This window comes from the organism of the source record quoted next, unplaced genomic scaffold (genome assembly GCF_019419815.1).
Source record: "Pyrus x bretschneideri cultivar Hongxiangsu unplaced genomic scaffold, Pyrus_bretschneideri_v1 Contig12, whole genome shotgun sequence".
Lineage (NCBI taxonomy): Eukaryota > Viridiplantae > Streptophyta > Magnoliopsida > Rosales > Rosaceae > Pyrus > Pyrus x bretschneideri.
In genome coordinates, this window is record NW_025999413.1 from 8,402,013 (window position 1) to 8,422,201 (window position 20,189).

General features: G+C 35.5%; 2 protein-coding genes across 2 annotated transcripts; both read right to left on the reverse strand.

Annotated features, from left to right (window-relative positions):
• Positions 1 to 1,451: 1,451 nt before the first annotated feature.
• LOC103947407 (putative Myb family transcription factor At1g14600) lies at positions 1,452 to 5,585 on the reverse strand. The gene is made up of 5 exons (XM_009358318.3): positions 5,145 to 5,585; positions 4,931 to 5,007; positions 2,189 to 2,283; positions 1,942 to 2,047; positions 1,452 to 1,814 (listed from the first exon to the last, which is right to left on the reverse strand). Exons 1-5 carry the CDS (start codon positions 5,308 to 5,310, stop codon positions 1,584 to 1,586), a joined length of 675 nt encoding a protein of 224 aa, XP_009356593.1. The 5' UTR covers positions 5,311 to 5,585; the 3' UTR covers positions 1,452 to 1,583.
• A 9,671-nt stretch (positions 5,586 to 15,256) lies between these two features.
• Positions 15,257 to 18,699, reverse strand: LOC103947408 (phytoene synthase 2, chloroplastic). Its single transcript, XM_009358319.3, has 5 exons — positions 18,141 to 18,699; positions 17,390 to 17,440; positions 16,954 to 17,126; positions 16,613 to 16,848; positions 15,257 to 16,381 (listed from the first exon to the last, which is right to left on the reverse strand). Exons 1-5 carry the CDS (start codon positions 18,499 to 18,501, stop codon positions 16,009 to 16,011), a joined length of 1,194 nt encoding a protein of 397 aa, XP_009356594.2. The 5' UTR covers positions 18,502 to 18,699; the 3' UTR covers positions 15,257 to 16,008.
• Positions 18,700 to 20,189: the final 1,490 nt, after the last annotated feature.

Genomic DNA, 20,189 nt, shown 5'->3' on the forward strand with positions numbered 1-20,189 from the left:
GTTGCAACACATTAAATCTCTTCCAAGAGTTGATATTAGATTGAAACTCCTGAAGAATCTAGAAAGATTATAAAGTGTTGAAAGGAATATTATCTCGAGCTGCAGATTGAACAATATGCCAACACGAATCTTACCCATGATGTTTATGGTATTAAAGAATCAAATAAATTGAAGATTATGAGTTGAATACTTAAAATGATTAACCAATATTTAGACACTAAAAAAGATCATTCATCCTCGTGAGGGAAATGATAAATTGATATTTGGTCCAGGAGTACCATATCTTAATGAAGTATGTGCTTTACTGTATTTCGCGCAATACATTGAATCAGATGTTACACTTTCTTTGGAGCATAATACCAACAAATGGGTATTGCAATGAAATAAAGTTTATTTATTGATGTCTCCAGGAAAATATAGACATGTGCTTGTTCTATTCCAAAGAACTAATTAATAGTTATGGTCTTATTGGGCAAGCAAAATTTGAATACCTCTCTAGCATGAATACAAATCGCTTTCATAGATGATTTGTATTTACATATGGAAATAAATTGATAATACAACGATCAAGAAAGCAACATTTATTGCCACATCTTCATATCTCACAAAAATACAAGAGTTTGGCTAAAACTTGTGGCCATTAAAATTCGGAGCGCATGTGAACCACCTTTAGAAGCAAACACATCATCTATCATGAATAGTATCAGATTACATCAATATAGTAATCAGTCAGATTAAAGAATTCGAAATCAGGTGAGGTACTCATCAGGGGGAGCATTCAAAACATATCAAGGTTTTAACAAGTCAACCGAAATTGACGTATGACCATCCAAAAGGGAGTGTTCTAATATAATATGTGGATGGGCCACATGAATAGTTCATTACTATTCATTCATAGAAAAATTAGATGGATTATTATTCATATGAAGAAAAACGGATGGGTTACTATTCATGCATAGTATTTTACTATTCATTTGAGGAAAGTTTGTAAGGTGAATATTGTTGTTATAGTAATCTTTTGCCTATAAGATGAGAGCATACGGAAGAAGAAAAATGAGAAAAGAAGAAGAAAGAGATGAGAGAAAAACATACAGAGGAAAGAAAGAGAAGAGGAAAGAAGACAGATGCGGAAGAAATTATCAGTGAGCCAGGCTAGAGAGAAAAGAGAAAATAGTGAGAGTTATTTTGTACTCCTATTATTTCAGATAATGAAATAAAGTACTACTGCTGCCCCAAGGACATATGCACATTTGCCGAACCTCGTAAATATTGTGTTTTATTTACTTTATTCTACTACACACGTATCGTCGACTTTACAACATCATAAGATTTGTATAAATAATGTTTCTTCCAGCTTATGTTTATGCTTCACTGTCCGTAAATCGAAAAGGCTGAAACGCATTTGCAAGATTGATGGCAAAATTGAAAAGGCCGATAACGCATTTGCAAGATTGACGGCAAAATTGAACATCTATAACGTTCGTCGTAGTACTAATTGATCGTGTTTTTTTTACAGTAGACCAATTCTTATTGATAAAGCAAGGATTTATAGATATTTCTAGCTATAGCGGAAGAAACAATGTTCAAATGGTTAAGTCTAAGTTTATGTGATTGCCTGCAACTTGAATGTTACTGAAATTGCCAGTAGAGGTTGATTCCGAACTAGAGTGCTCATCAGCTGAAGACCGAAACTGTCTCTCTCTTTGGTTTCGGTTCGTCACCGGATCAAACGACAATGAGAGCTCACAAAGTCCGTACAGTTGACAAGTTCGATCATCCATAGACAATCTGCTGAGTTCTGATGTATGAGTATTCTGTAAAGACAATGTGAAAACCAATTAAACTTGTGAAAAAACAAGTGTTAAAATTTAACATTGAACCCAGAAAAGCTCTCTCTCTCTCTCTCTCTCTCTCTCTCTCTCTCACACACACATGAAGTACCTGGTGTATAGCATGTTGCTTGCCAGCAGCTTCCTCGTCAGATTCAGAATGCAGTACATGTTCCATGTCTTTTAGCTCATCGTATCTTACATAATTCTCTGATGACCTGCAGAAGATAAAAAACAGACCAAAAGAAAAAAGGTTTTCCAATGTTTGATTAACTTGAAATACAAAGCTAGATAATGCATGGAGATTATATGCTTAGTTACATGAAATCGTATAGTTGGGAAATATTTTGTGTATATACCTTTGATGAGTTTGACTTGGGAAAGCGGAGAAGACACTACTGCTGTGATCTTCAGAAAAAACATTGATGTTATTATCCTTGAAGCTCCTGTACATCTATCAATAAAACCCCCAGAATCTACCAATTCAGTACGCAGTACTTACATGCACGTAGAAGAATCGATCTACTACTGACTAGTATATACATATTTTTTTTAAAACAAATAGTATATACGTATTAGATGCATCAAAATTAATGTTTTCAAATCATGTTTTTGGTAATTTCATAACGTCCACTTATAATATCTTATTACTCTTGTGAAGTAACAAAACGTCCATGTTGTAATAACCAATATCTTTTGTTTATTAATAATTGAGTTGTGTGACCGCCTATCACTGAAGTTCAAGGAAAAGTTTTATAGAATGACAATAAGATCAGCAATACTTTATGGATCAGAATGTTGGGCGGTCAAAAAATCAATATGTGCAAAAAATAAGTGTGGGGAAGATAAAAATGTTTCGTTGGATATGTGGGCACACGAGAAAAGATAGGATTAAGAATGAGGATATCCGAAGTAAAGTAGGAGTGACCGCAATTGATGATAAAATGAGAGAAAATTGATTAAGGTGATTTGGGCACGTGACCCGAAGACCTACAGATACTCCGGTTAGGAGATGCGACTATGAGATGGAAGCTCAAAGCAAAAAATGTAGAGGAAGACCTATGAAGACTTGGAAAGAGACTTTAATAAATGATATAGAGTACTTTGAGCTAACGGAAGACATGACGTAAAATTGAGCGCAGTGGTGTTTTAGGATTTATACAGCTGACCACATTTAGTGAGTTAAGATTTGGTTGTTATTGTTGTTATATTCTAAACTAAAAAAAAAAAATCTGAAATTAATCGAAATAAACAATGGAAGAAGGGGTTTGGCACTGCCAGAAAAGAGAGGTGTACAAGAAACTCCTAGATGGTCATATTAATCATATGATTCACTTCTTTATTCAAGCATTTGATCAGGAGTGGCTTCAAGCATTCGCAGTTTGGTTCCATTCCTTACTAAGCCTCTTGTGTTTTAATTTGTTTTACTGACCAACAACCCATCAAATCTCAAGACCTCTTCCAACAATTTTAGTCGAGACTAGTCAACTGCCCCTTGTGTTTTATTTCACTCTCTCTTAATCTGCTTAACCTAGCCATAATCTAATACCAATATGACCCCTTTTTTATTTAACTAGCTAGCTTGAGACGATTTGGTCATTCTCCTATATATACATAGAGAGAGAGAGAGAGAGAGAGAGAGAGAGAGAGAGAGAGGATTAGGTAATTAGGAACATATATAATTAATCTGTCTTATATAGTTTATGACGAAGTCAATTGCATTTGAAGGACTGGTTAAATCATCATCAGCTAATTAATTAACCTGAGTTATTTTTCGATAAAAAGTAATCAATCTGAGTTAGCACCAGCGGAAACTATATATTATATGTATACTAACAGCAGAAGTGGAAGTATGCCTAAGTTTTTTTCTTTTGTGCCAGAATATATTTTATTAATCATTATAATTATGGTAATGATCGTAAAAGAAAAAGAACTATCAGCTTTTAGGCCTTAATTTTTGCGGCTCAACTAATCTTCCGAATTGTTTCCTATACGACTACTTAACCCGTCTGTTGCATCAGAACTATTTAAATACCTCTCTACGGCCTCCCTGAGCTCTATATTAGTTTTCTTTGACATGTTGCTAGATATACAGTTATGTTGTTAAGGCCGAACAACATTTAAACGTGATTTTACTTAATTCATTATCTAAGACAATTTGACAACATAATATGTTCGACAGTCTAATAACATAATATTACTGATCTAAAATTAACAGAACCAAAGAAAGTCTAAATGGAAAAGAACAAAGCTACCATCGAATGTGTGTATACACGTACTCTTTTAATAATAGATTGAAACCTAGACATAGGGCAATTAATAATATACGAATTAGGACACTGCCCACATTTCTACTTTTTCAATAATGGCAACGGCCTTATAAGCCAATATACGAAGGAGATATGCAGCTAGCTAGATAAAGATAGAATCATCCCTGTGAGCCTTATGCAGCTAGCTATTTCTTGTTATGTCTACTGTTTTTGGGAACAAGACAAATTTCTAAGGTAGAAATTAAAGAAAACGAGAAAGGAGTACAAAGTGGGTAACCAAAGTGTAGGTTAAAATTAACCGAAAAATTCTCTCATCCATCCTCCTTCCATTTCTCCATAATATTCATGATCCTCCATCGTCTTCCAAACCACAATACCTCCACCCCTTAATTTCTTCGGTTTCAATTTTCCAGATTCTCCCTTTTTCTCTTCCAAATTTCACTTCTTGATCCTTTTTAAAATTAACCTAAGAATGATATATTTTATATATCGTATTCCAATTTCCAACTGATGAAATTTTTAATTCCTTACCATATATAGAATTATAAAAATTAACTTGATGATCCTTTTCAATTCAATAGAGATAATCTCATCATTAATGGAGCGAAGGAATGATTTATATTAGAACAAAACCCTAATCACACTAACTTAGGTTAAAAGTACTGCATATATCTGATTCTGTTTTGCTAGCCATTTCCATTGGGTTTTTTTTTCCTTCTCTTTTTGGATCTGTCAATAATGGTAAGTTAATTGTAGGGTTTTGATCGGCCTTACAAGTATCGAATTAATTTTATACAATTTCTTTTCATGTAGTAATATGAAAATTTATACCTGCAGATGGCTTTTGACATGAGAAATTTCCAGTCCCTTCACACTCATCATCTGCAAAATCCGCTTGGGAGTGGCCTCTGCAGACATCAAGACATACTTAAATATTGAATTTCTATGAATTCAAGATAGCTTAGATTATATATACAGAATACATATTTATATATATAATCTAAGCCAACTCAAGCGACCAATTATGTATATGAATTGCACTTACTGTATTTTCCGCCAAGGCTTTGAACAGCTTCAACAAAGAGTTCATGCAGGTGAGATGTCCACCGCAAGCGTGGAAGCTCAGATTTGTGGTATTTCCTCACTCCAATTCTATGAGAACTACCTTTCATAATTTCTTTCTTCGACATCGTAATCGTATTCGTATGCATATATTCGGAATAATGCTTGAGGATCCTCCACGGAGCTCTTCAGATCTCTTCACATGTAGTACAAGCTTTGTGAGGAATGAGCTAATATACGAATGGGTAGTAGTATGGCAAGCTACCTAGAATTAATATGAACGCAGGCAGCAGCTAGCAGCAACCATAAAAATGTTGATCAGTCTACGACCGATGACTTATAAGGGGCCTGTTACAACTACTTTTCGTTTATAATTGCTTTGTTTTGGTCATATATATGTTTCTATTCTATTTTTTCTTTTTGATGGAGTGTTTGGTCATGTATTCATATTGAAATATTCTGCTACTTAACTTATAAATAAGTAAAAAACAAGGCTTTACTTTTAGAAAATGCTGGGGAATATTTGTCTCGGACCATTTCCTTGCTCTTTGCAAATTACTGATATGTTATTTTATAAAATCAACCTCCGATTAAGCAATGACTGATATATCCCCATATAATTAATTAAGGTTTCAATTTACTATATTGTCTTGAAATTTTTAGTCAAATCAAACAATTATTTAAGAATTGAAGCAGATATACATGTGATCGGTGAGAATTGTTTACAGAACAAGTATAAGATGGAAATTAAGTGACTTGAGAGACCATTGTATATTGAACTGACTGAAGCAACGAAAGTCAAGAACATGATGTAATAGTGCAACTATGTAGTACTTAGATAGGTATATAATGTAATATACCTTTAAGCACCGATTAATTAGTTATATTAGACCAATTAAGTGATGTTCAGCATCATTGGACATATCATTTGGTATCAGTTTCTTTGTTTACAAAAATATATGTAACTCAACATATGGAAAAATATGAAATTACTAACAACGCTACATGGTTTTTTAGTGAATCTTTATTTTATTTTATTTTTATTTAAGTATTATGAAAGTTTCACTTTTTTTACCTTCTTCCTTTATATATAGAAGATAACCAAGCATTAAAAATAGTCGTCACATGCATGTGAATGATATTCACATTGATAATACATATATATCGATGCAATATAGATTTCGAATACATCAACAAACGGCCTAACTCAATTATGTCAATGCATTGTTGAAAAACCTAATTCTTATTAATTAAAAGACTAAACTCACGATTGCAAAAAGTTTCCAACGGAAAGGATTTGTTGTTCCATATAATTGATGCATATGTATAGTTTAACCCATATGTGAGAAAAAAAACCTAGGACATGCATATCTTCTTGCTTAAACTTTATGATTTTCGGACAACGAGCCACAGTATGGCAAAGCAAAGCCAAGAAAGTCAAGGTTGTGAATTAAAAAGAAGCACAGGCCATCTCTTAATTTCTCCAATCAATATAATATATTATTTTATACATCATGTCAAAAAATGACGGTGCCTACTTTTGGACCCATCTGTGCATCTTTGTGCTGCCGTGTCCCATACTACAATCCCTATGAATTCAGTGTGCAAGAAAAAGAAGAATTTAACCCTAGAATTTGTTGAAAGTTGCATGCATGCATGGTAGTTCATTGGAGCTAGAAATCTAGACATTCCGCTGTATTGACACCCATAAAATTATAGGCCGAATCATTTAGATTATGAATTCACCCTTTGATTATGAAGGGTATATATGTTTTCCGTTGCTATATGCACCTTAATTTAACAAAAACGTGAAACTAATGAACACAAAGATACATAGTGCTCTTTTGCACAAAAGAAAGTACTCCGATTGTTATGTTAGAACATAATTTTGGTTATTCTACCCATATTCATTGTGAAACTAACAGAATTGCTCATTGTCTAACTCGTTATGGTTGTAGTTGCGATAATTATTGCATGTAATTGAGAGTCATCTAATTTTTATATCAAATTTATTATCGGATGATTGTTGTAGTTTCGTGACTGTTGATACCTTCATGTTGTAAGTTGTTTTTATCAATGAAAACGATCAATTTCCATCAAAAATATATTTTCGGTTTTGATCAGAAATCAATTTTAATTAGTGTGATTCGGACTATTCGATTTTGGCAACACGCATGTTTTCATTTTTCCCAAAGGTAATTGATTACGAATGATGAAATTAATCATCAAAGTGCTGATTAAGGGGCACGAATTATCCTTAACTCCTCTTCTGCTTTTGAAAGCGACAAAGATAAGCTTCAATGTTATGCTAAATGGTGATCATATGATGCAGATATCACTACTAGGTTTATCAACTTTTCACTACTAGGTTTATCAACTTTTTATAGGTTTTTCACTCTAACTCTGCTTCTTTTTGTAGTCAAAATGGAATCTTTAAAAGTTGCTATTTCTGTCTCTACAGCTAGCTAACTAATCTTCTATTTCACACTACAATTGGTTTTATTCTACAAGTTACCATTTACGAGAAATGCTTAAGAGTCTAAAAAAAAGGAACTCTCTATACCGCCTTATGTTTTTAACACATGTTTTATAATGTTTGCACAAAAACTAACATTAAAAGGTAATGTAATATAGAGTACATAAATATTCTCACCTTAAGAAAGTCTCTTTAACAATTCTCTCCCATTCATTTACCTCCTTCAACTTCTTTCCTTGTAATCCTCTCCATTTAATATCGACTGCAATGCAAAATTTTGCTTGACTTTTGTGTACAATTGACCAAACACACAAAAGACTTTCGTGTATAGAAGATATTGGGTTCGAATATTTTTCGGCTTCAAGGTATAACCAATTTCTTAAGCTTTGTAGCACGGTTTGTTAAGATAAAGAAACACAACAACCATTGAAACATAATTAAAGGTTTTAGAGAGAGAGCACAGAGAGAAGAAGAGAATTCTATATTTCTTGATTGAAAAGATACAACAATGATTTACCAATATAAAGGTGATTTGTACAGCTAATCTCTACAACTTAATAACTTAATAGATTCTAACAATACTAAGTCTTATGCTTATCAAGTGATAAGTGTATCAATCCACACCATTCATGCACTCTATTCCCTAACATGCCCTCAAACTCATGATTGGAAGGTCCAAGCATGAGATTGCAACAATGAGTACGCAAGCGTGGAGAGTTGAGTCCTTTTGTAAGGATGTCTACACACTGCTCATAAGAAGAAACACATTTTCTTGCTAGTTATATCAAAATTTGAAATCTAAAATCTTTTTGGGAAGTAGTCCTTGCAATTGGACAGTGGAGTATCAGATTACGGTTGTATAAAAGACTTTGCAATAAGAAAATCTTCCTAGCATTTGGAGCTTGTGTTTTACAACTATATCGTGTGTTCCATAGTACCTAAATCAACATAGACCTGGTGCTCCCACCTTTATCACAAATTCTCATATGATAGCCTAACTGAATATCAAACATACTTCCACCATTGCATAACCAAAATACATAAAATCCTCTGAACTCATGTGCAACAGTTTGAGCAAGAACACTAATTTCCGTTTTGTTGTCCGAGTTAAGAACCGAAAATGTCACTTGGATACACGGTTATAAACCCACTGAAATCAATTGAGATTCTGCATCCTGACGCCCCCTCACGTGGAACCCCTTTTAGTGGTTCACATGTGGAGATCCACACATCAGCAATTGAAACTCAAGGGTTGGCTCTAATGGAGTCCAAAATTGTTTTCAATCCTTCCAAGAGGTGCTTGTTAAGAACTTAAAGGCTAGCTCTATATTAAGAGTTTAGACTTGTTTCCAAGCCCACACTTCTTGGTGACAAGCCTTTGGCTTGCACAGGCCCGTAACTTGGCTCTGATTCTATGTTAAGATAAAGAGACACAAAAGTTATTAAAGCATAATAGATGTTACATCTCACATCGCCCAGGGGAGTGGATCCTATAAGCCTTATATGTATATTCTCATCTCTACCTAGCACGAGGTCTTTTGGGAGCTCATGGCTTGGGTTCCATTGGAACTCCAAAGTTAAGCGAGTTCGTGCAAGAGCAATCTCATGATGGGTAACCCACTGGGAAGTTCTCGTGTGAGTTATCAGAAACAAAATCGTGAGGGCGTGGTTAGGGTCCAAAATGGACAATATTGTGCTACGGTAGAGTTGATTCCAGGATATGACAATTTGGTATCAGAGCCAATCCCTGGCTGAAAATGTGTCGACGAGGACGTTGGGCCATAAGGGGGTGGATTGTAAGATCCTACATCGCCCAGGGCTGAGGATCATGTAAGCCTTATATGTATATTCTCATCTTTACCTAGCACGAGACCTTTTGGGAGCTCACTGGCTTCGGGTTCCATCAGAACTCTGAAGTTAAGCGAGTTTCCTCTACAGTCACAAAATTTACGAGGTTCCTCTACAGTCAGTGTGACTGGAGTTTGTATTTTATAGAAAATATGAGTCGTATGAGGCAAGCTTCGGTAAAAATTGGAAGGGCCCATTATTTTATTCTTTGAGTGGACGTCTACTATTCTACAACACTCCCCCTTAGATGGCCACAAGTTTTCGATTGACTCATTAAAATCTTGATCTGTTTTTGGATGCTTCCCCTGATGAGTAGTACCATATATGTTGTGCTTGTTAACTTTCCAAATGCTTGTTCTTGAACTAGGATTAAGGGTCTTCTGCTAGACTTCTTCCAAATGTCTGAATTTACTTCATTTATTTGGAGCTAAATTCGATTCAAGTGTGGTGGACACTTGATCTTGAATCGGACTTGTGATTTCTTTAAGGGTATTAGGACTTGTTCTAAAATGAAATGGGACCATGAGGAGCTCCACGTAACAAGTGATCTTCGGCTCCGTTGGGGATGAATCGGCATGTGTTTTGTTGTGCTTGTCTCCACATGCTTCAATGTATCATATTGACTTGCCTTATCTGTTCCCCTTGCAGAAGTGGTATTTTCCCTATGCAAGTGTGACATCTTCTCTTGCAGTATTTGTCCCCTGATGCAGGAGTGGAATGTAACCTTTACATTTGAATGGTCCTTCAGAACATCACTTCTCAGCAACTTATCATTCTTGGCAGCTTCAGTGTAAATAACCAACATCATATCAACAGCTAAAAATGAGTACTCTAGAGCAATGCAAGGTAAGCAACTAGGCAATGGTTCCGGGTAATTAGTTCCAGATTGGGAGCTTGATTCCATGTGGCGACTGATTGCTCTCTTTCTCCTTATCCTGCATGTGAGAACAAGGACAAAGGAAAGGACATGGAGATTGTATAATATGAGATACTCTTGCTCTCGTCCCTGATGATATGAGATACTCTTGCTATGGTGTGACTTGTTTGAAGAGGTATTCTCGAAGATGAAGAAAACTGAGTATTTCGAGATGTTTTGTTGAAGATGCATTCTCGGAGATGAGGAAAAGTTAGGTATTCTTACAGGTATGCCTTGTTATGGAGAACGGATGTCGACATATATCGAGATTTCCCAATAGCAAGTAGTGGTGTTGTGCCTTTACTCTTGTCAGCAACTGTGGTGTAATTAGAACAGTAAGACTTATGCGTCTTCAACTTTGTCAGAAATCTTTGACAAAGTTGCACATGATATCTGAAAAGCTGAGATTGCGCCTGTTTGATCCAGGAAATCAGGCTTTTGAAATTTGGAGAGCGGTGCCTTTTCGATCTCCGAACAAGTGGCTCTGTTGCCTCTTCTTTTTATAGAGGCATCAATTGTGCTCAAAATGTATGTTCGGAAAACTGCTGCATGTAGAATTTTCCCCTTCTTGCATTTTTGAGATTTTATCTGACCTCATTTTTCTTCATCATTTCTGAAAATGGCTTGCCCATTTAACATTTGCTTAGATTAGAGTCTTAAGAGTGATACAGACGAGCAGCGTTAGGATAATATATGACACTCGTCCTTCTTATCTTTTAATGGTCCTCTTACTGTTAGGGACTCTGTGATGAAGAATAATATAAGCGCTACAGTGGTAGCTAGGAATCGCCAAGTTGAATCATTGATAGCTGAGGTGGCAAGTCTTAAACAAGAGATCAGAGGGCTCAAGCACGAGAATAAAGTGTTACACATGTTTACAAATAATTACTTAACAAGCATGAAAAGAAAACTTGACCAGCTGCTGGAATTCGAAAGTCGGAATCAAAGTGACAATCAGAGGTTCGAGGCTTTATTCTAATGGCACATACTGCCTTCATCATCTAGAGTTTTACTAATTATAGAGGCTCCAAATAATCAACCTCTGGTGCCTCCCTTTTCTGGGGTACTTCCGAGCACTGAGGCGTCACATAAGCAATCTTTGTGAAGGCTCCATCCTGTTTGTTTTAACTCATGTGTATGTACATGTCTGTAATTTCTCTGAGATATCAATAAATAAGCTTTATTTCATTCAATGTATTATGCTAAATACAATAAAGCATATACTTCACTAAGATGGGGTACTTCTGGACCAAATATCATTTATCTTTACCCTCGCAAAGATAAATGATCATTCTTAGTGTTTAAATCAGTTAAGTATTCAACTCATAATCTTCAATCCATATGATTCTTTAATATCATAAACATCATGGATAAAATTCGTGTTGGTAGATTGTTTGATCTGCAGTTCGAGATAATATTTCTCTCAACACTTTATAATCTTTCTAAACTTTTCAGGAGTCCCAATCTAATGTCATCGACTCTCGCAAGATATATTAGTATGTTGCACAATATCATAATGATAGTACTCACTAAGGCAATTTATACTATCCAATGACATTGAGTACATAATTTATGTTTTACCTTTTCAGGGCTTTCTTCAAGCAATTTGAATCCTTCAGGGATTTTCTACACTTTATGACACATTTTCATTTGAAATTTATGCAGAGCAATTTGCTCTCATGTATTCTTAAGGGATTTACTTATGGAGATATGATGTGGGTGGCGTACAACCCTTCGTATATAATTCTCCATTCATATGAACTCCTTTACAGCCTTGTATCATAACATGTGAGTGTATTTTACGGTATTACAAATGCTCATATGTAACCTTCTAGGTTCAACATCTTTTGGCTATTTGTATTGTATTCAAGTATATAGGTCTATTTTTCCACGTTTTTACAAAATTGTAATGGAATTGCCTTTCTTCATTTTGGCCGATAATTTTGTTGACGAAAAAAGAACAGGATTCAATATCAACACAGCTCATTGATGAATTTAGTAGCTACTTGTAAAAACCAACATTACCATTGGTTATCATCAATCTGTGATCCCATATTCTCATGTGCATGCGCATGTATAAAAGTTTTTTATTTCTTTGGATATTCATTGCCTCTTCAAGGGCATTATATTATCTTTTCTAGGATAGTCATAATTTAAAGAATGTAAATCATAATCTCCTCTTAAGTGTTATAGAGCTTGAATTTTAATCTCCACTTCGGGAGTTGAGTCATTGGAACCTATACGTCTATCATGCTTTATGCATGAGACATCAACATTCACATGTCTGCGGATTATCCCTTCTGAGATGTGTATCCATGCGGCAACTATCATGCTTCCGACATGTAACAGTTATGCTACGGGAATGCAATAGTTCAGTAGTGTCATACTCTTCTTCTTTTGAATGACTGAACATTTTTAGTCTAAGGGTCTGCCATGCTTCAGGCATGCAACAAATAAATCATTTACTGCATCATTATTTTTTTTTTCAACAGGGACATCAATTCTTGTAGGCACATTTGCAGCAAGTATATGTGATTTCATCACTTTCGTTGCATCATTAATCATTCTCACTTCATTTTTCTCATTGATTGTTTCATGAATCAAAATAAGACAAATTCTCTTCATTCTTCTGGAACGGTCTTTTCTCATCATTCTTCTGGAATGATATTTTCTCATTGTTCTTCTGGAACGATGTTATTTTCTCCCCCTAACGGCGAGAAAATTGTCTTATCAAAATGATAGTTCGCAAACCACGCGGTAAACATATCCCTAGTCAAGGGTTTTAAATATTGAATGATAGATGGTGTTCAACATCAATGCCCAATCCGCGATGATGCCTCATTTTAGTACGTTGTGACAGTGCAATAGGCACATAAATAACACCACCAAAAACTTGTAAATGTATAATATTTGGCTGGTGCCCAAACACAAGTTGCACTGAGAAGTATTGATGGTTGGCAACAGGTCTCAACCGAACTAATACTGCATCATGCAAGCATTTACTCATGTAAAAACTATCAATTTTGTTTTCATGAGCAGAGCGCGGGTAATCAATTTCATCTGCTTAATAAATGCTTCTGCTAAACCATTTTGAGTATGGATATAAGGAACGTCTGGTGTGGACTAAGACTCTTCTGGCCTTTGTTACAGTTAAGTTAAGGCACTACAGCACTTCAAACTTACTATACTTATTAAGGAACTTCATGTCCTGATATGAGGATCAAGGGACTTCATGCCCAATCTTTTTGTATGATGGAACTTCAGGTCCAATTATTTTTATATGATGAGGATCAAGAAACTGCAGGTTCTTATCTGATCAAGGAACTTTGGGTCCTTGTTATACTCATCATAACAAAATATAAGTAAAATAAATAAATTAAAGTAATAGGCTGTAATTCCAGCCATAGTGACTAAATTGCATTTAAGTAAATAAAGTTTATGACAAGGGCCTTAATTCAGCAACATGCACATAAATCAAAACTTAAAGCAGTAGGCAGTAATACTGTTCATGATAAATAAATTGCTTTAAAGTAAATAGAATTTGTGAAAGGGTTTTAAACCAACACCAATTCACATAAATAAGAAGAAGTATCAGAGCTCTTTTTATTTATTATTTTTCTTTCTTTTATCAGCACTTATTCAAACCTTGTTATTATTACTTTTCTTATTTCTGTAGCATGGTGTCATGCACCAATAGAAACCTTTATATTTGTTTTATTTATTTATTTATTATTTTGACCAAATGGTGCCGTGGACCATTCAAATCCCTTTATATTTTATTATTATTATTTTTCTTAGGGTGCAGTCAACACCACACATTTCCAAACATTTTTTTCTTTTTTCTTTTTTTTCACATGTGCCTTAACATTCCATCAATCCTCATTTTCTATTATTTTTCTTCCTTCTTTATCAGTCTCAAAACGCAGGGCCAGTTGGGTTGTTGTGGAGGTTGCCCAAATTCAATTCAATCCAAAAGGTTACCAGAGACTGGCGTTGTTCTTGCATAACCCAGGGAACATGGCATCACAAAGCAAGAACCTGCATACAAAGACATAGATGACAGCGGGGTTGATGGAGGCACAAGAGATGCAGGTCTATGTGGAGTCAGTCCTGCCATCAGCATCTCAGACAACTGAGGATTCATGGGAGTCCTCGAGATCCATTGAAAACAACGCGATCTGGGTTTCTAAGTTTGATGAAATTTTTCTAGATCTCTGGAAACTAGTTGTCAAGTATGAGTTTTCTCATCTCGTGACGACTGCAGGTCGTTGTAAATTTCAATTCTCACCGGAATTTGGTGGGGCGCTTCTAGTGCAGTTGAAGAGACAGAAAATGGACATAACTTTTTTTTTCTGTGAGATTTTAGCTGACGGAGGTGAGAGGTAGAAAGTGCTTTCACCGGATTTATGGCGTTGTGCTTTCCACTGACATGAGAGCTTCTCGTGCTGATAACGTGTTGTAAAATCGACGGTGTGTGTAGTAGAGTAAATAAAACAAGACACAAAATTTACAAGGTTCCTCTACAGTCAGTGTGACTGGAGTACATCCTTGGAGAAGCAGTGATGCTTTCATTATAATTTAGAATAATAGGAGCACAAAATAACTCTCTCTGTTATCTCCTATCATCTTCCTCTCTTTTTCTCTCTTCCTCTTCGTGAACTTATTACTTTGATATTGTGTGGAGTTTGTATTTTATAGAAAATAGAAGTCATATAAGGCAAGCTTCGGCAAACAGTGGAATGACCCATTATTTTATTCTTTGAGTGGACATCCACTGTTCTACAACAATATGCACATTTTAGTGTATATCTAATCGTAAATGTAGGAGCTAAAATATAAGCGCAAAAGAGAGAAGTAGCAGAAAAAGAAATTTCATTGTCCATGAACTCTTTTACTTAATTAACATATTAAAGAAATTTATATTTACATGTAAAACTTTACACCACATAAGAAACAAGCATGCAATAGATCTAGTTGGATGTGGTATGAAAAGAGAGAGGAAGAGAGAAGAAGAAGCAAAGAGAAAAATTTTGGTTGGCAACGAACGAGTGCTGTTGTTGGCGAGTGCTGTGGTGAGTTTGATTGATGTTGGCTAATGAGATCCGACGTTATTGTCACCGTAGTCGTCACCACCATCCCCACAACTATCGGTGCAACCATCCTCACCACTATCGTTGTTTTCTATGCCATAACATCCATATTCTCATGACCATAAGTACTACCATGAACCCCCAATGACATTGTTATTGCCACCATCATTCCGATCATATCCACCATCAACAGTCACCACCACCTCCCACAACCATCACCACCGCCAATGCCACAACCACAATTGCTACCACCTTATCACTAGTAGACACTCTACCGCCACTGACACATCTATCAACCACTCCATGGCGACCACTCTCACCACACATCTATTAACCTCTACCACTAATTCCTACTTTTATATCCATCATCCAAACACAGGTAATTAAAAGATTGACTAAACAAAAAAAATTTAGTATAAAAAATTTACATATTTCGACCTGAGACCCAACTTCAAGTTGGACTTTGTCAAAAATTTAGAGATTGAGAGTTCAAATATCATCTAATTAAACATCTAATTCATCTAGGCACCAACTGCTTAGTTAAGTTAGAGGGTCCTATAATGGCTCTTCCATAGGCCACAGGCAATGATACAAACTTCTTTGCTTTTCCCACATAAGCCCTTTTTGTGAAATTGTCATAACCATTTGCTTCAATTGCATCTAGAATCTGCCTATACAGCAACAAAGATGCCCATACTGGCCATCTACTAGCTGAGTTGAGCTCTGAGACACCCTTCTCAGCCTCATCAAAGAACATCCTAGCTCTCTTTATTTGTCCCTTCATGAAACTTTGCCACTTGTCAGTCACCTTCCCGTTAAAGATGTCATTGTCTGATAGGCCGGCTTGGGCAAGCTCATCTTGGGGGAGATATACTCTTCCTCTCCTAGCACTAAAATGATCAATTCAAAGAGCAAATTTTAGTTAGACATGAACAATAACCATATTATTTTGGTGTGCAACATTGTCTTGCCAAATAAATACTTATGTTATCAGACTGTGAATCTCGACCACATTCAAGAAAAGGCTAGACTAATCAATGGTTCATACTCATAGTCGTGCAACACGAGTTTCTAAACATGGAATGCTTAAAATGACTCGTTTATTATAAGTAGAAACTTACTCTTCTCCAACATCTCTGAGAATGTTAGTGAGCTGATTAGCAATTCCAAGGGCCAATGCAGCATTGTAAACGCTTTCTGTTGAGGCCTTTGATTCTGGGCATATCCCCATTACCGGAACACTCATCAATCCAACAGTTCCAGCAACATAGTAGCAGTAAAGGTAAAGTTCATCAAAGTTCTGGTATCTTGACTTCCTCAAGTCTAATCTCATTCCTTCTACCATGTCTCTGAAGGGCTGTCAAAAAAAAAACAAAATTTGTATGGTGAATCATTCCGTACTTTCAAATTTCGATAGATAAAAGAGAGTTAATATCTGATTGTGAGCATGCGGTATTTGTACCTGAATGTCAACAGGGTACTTGGTGACAGTATCAGATAGAGCAGCATCATACATATCGTAAGGTCGGCCTTCAAAGAGATCAGTCAGTCTTTTCTCCCATCTGTCAAGAGCTTTGGGTGTAATGTATGAAGCATTAGGTCCATCCACTAGTTCATCTGTCCTTCTGCACCACACTGCAATAAAAATAAAGAAGCGCTCTTCATTTAGTATTTACCATTCCAAATCATTAAATAATCTCTGAGCCCAAAGATTATCCACAATTTGTTCCCTCATTTGCAATCTTTACAATGAAAATTGAGCCAAGTAGATGTTAATGCAGGAAAAAAATGCTTTTTCCAAAAGGGATTTGTTGCCTCAGTTGTAAAGAGCATGTAGAAATCAGTTTTAAGTAGACTAAATTTGCAACGTTAGGCACAGATTATGTGACTGTACTAACCATAGATTGCCCAAACAGCTCGTCGCCGCTCCGGTGTCATGAGTAATGTGCCTGAAAACACATAGAAAGAAGTTGATAAGTACAGTTTCTTGCCAATTAATGGAACATCCAATTCAAGTAAAAAAAGGAAAGAAAAACGATTCCAAGTTTTCTTGCCTGCAATAATAGTTAGAAAACTAGAATTAATCTAATTGCCCCCAAATTTCCAATCCATTTCTCCATTTCCCTTTACTTACACTGCATGTAATGAAAATTAGAATTAGTCTTAGCTTCCGTGTGCTTACTAAAACATGAGTGTTGGTATTAATCCAATTGCCAACTCTTTTTGTGTTTACTAACATATGTAATCACAAAAAGTGTAGATTCCATATTAAAATCCGTAATTCAATACTTGAAAAATCAGAACGGATCAATTAGATTAACTATATTTCCTCCTCTCTTCCCATGACTTCCAATTAAGTATTGAGTGAATGATAATATAAACTACTTAAGACTCACGTGTGAACGTTTTAGAAGTAAAAAGTGATCCAAGATGTGCACTTAACTGCTTGAACAATAAAAAATGGAAACAAAATCAAGTGCTCTGTCCACTTTATTAAAATAGTGTACTTAATTAGTATATTCTATGTCCACGAAAATGACTGGATCCCATTAAAAAAAAAAAAGATAAACAGATAAACAGACAGCAAGAACACACCACAGAAACAGATCGAGGAAGGAGGAGCAGCAGAAATCCAGAAAAGTTTCTTACCCAGGTAAAAAGTCTTGGCATACTCAGCACAGACTTCACCACACCGATCATAAGCCTTATCCAGTAAATCCCAGTTGTCCAAACCTTCAGTCACAATCCGTTCATCCAAATCCAAAGATTTCCTTTTTACCGTGCTCTGTTCTTTCACCAGCGCAGCCTGCTTCAGCACCACTTGATACACCTTCTCTTCTGCAGATCTTGCTGGGTTTACAACTGCACCCGAGTAGGCCAAAACCCTACTTGAAAATCCCAGCTTTGGGCAGAATTTAGACCTCCTTGGGGTGCAAATTCTGGGCATCAGACCCAGCAGGGAGCTGGCATTCTCTTTGGGGCTCACCACCCAAAGAAGAACACCTGACATATCAAAAGAACAATTAATCTGTTGGGTTTTAGGTTTTGAGTGTGAGGGTGTGAGGGTGTGAGGTGTGAGTATGTGAGCTGTGAGGTTGTGGCTTCTCTTATGGAGATTGGAGGGTAAGGCAAAAGTTTTGAAGGCAGTGGTAGTTGGCAAATGTGTGCCTAGTAGTTTTTGCGTAACGACTGCGATATATATACATATAATTATAGGTTCCAAGGTTAATGACGACGTTAGTGCATGTACTGAGAGAAGAAAAGTTATGGTCTTTGTCAAACTAGCCAAGTTCAAGGAATATGCTTTGCCATTTGCATAGCTGGTAACATGGAAATATGTGGACAGCGTTTGTATAAATGACTTGTGTGTGTAAATATTTTTATTTTTCCTTCTTGTTTTTTTTTGGTTGAGAATACGTTAGTTGTTTGCCAGGGTGGATGAAGAAGAGTGACGGTTCAGAATAATTTATATGAGCACGAGATGTTCGGAGAGTATCGAAATGTTTTATGTCCTATTTTGTAACTGACCTTTAGAATATTCATTTTTGTAAAAGGAAGTGTTATTAGGCACTTCAAAAATCTTATTCTACACTTCTTACAAGTATATTTTTCTTTCTAAATATAAAAAGTTTGGAGTGTAGAATAAGAAATTTAGAGTGCCAATAGTAATTCCTTTTGTAAATTATGTAGAGAAAATTGTTCGCTCAAATGACAACTTTCTGAGAACTATTCACCTGAGTGACAATTTTGAGATAGTTGTTCACAACACGACAATTTTAAGGGCCATTGTAAGTCTAGTACCTACTATACATGTTGAGAAAAATGACTATGAACGGGGTTATTACATGAACATTTTAGCGAAGTTCAGGAATAATTGTTCAATTGTAAGTCGTAACACAAAAACAAAACTGCTCCTCATACAATTCTATTCAAATAATCAACCAAAAAATACATTTAAGGGAAAATTGTAGTAATTGTTCCTTAACTTTAACCCAATTGGAACAATGGTCCCTCAACTAAAAACTCATGACCATTGGTCCCTTAACTCTTCAAAACGTGCAGCTATGATCTTTTTTATCAACTCTATCATAATTCTGTCAAAATAACTCATGTTGGAAGGATCGTTGCTACAATTGAGTTAAAGTTGAGGGACCATTGCTACAATTTTTCTCATTTGGTTATTCATATTTGCTATTAGTTCAGCCTCACGTGCGTGGCACGCGACTCATTTTGATGGAAGTTTTAACAGAATTAACGAAAATGACCATGCCTACATGTTTTGATGAATTAAGGGACCAATAGTCATAGATTTTTTAGTTGAGGGATCATTGTTCAAATTGAGTTAAAGTTGAGAGACCATTACTATAATTTCCTCAACATTTAATAATACATAATATTAAAAAGGGCAGATCAGTGACACAATTTTTTACATGCATTTTGTAGGGTCCACTTTGTAATATATTTCAACATCCGAACTATCTATATTTTAGAACATTATCTATTGATCATCCTTGCAAAAAATTAGACAAATCCAAAACTATTACTACTTTAATTTGCAACGAAGGAAAAGGACATACGCGGTTTTGTAAAGAAACACTAAAATTAATCCAACCGTCATATGGTTTCGGATTTAGGTGATTTTTTGTACACATGATATTTAAGAGAAGACCTAAAAACTAAACAATTCAGTTCGTTGAA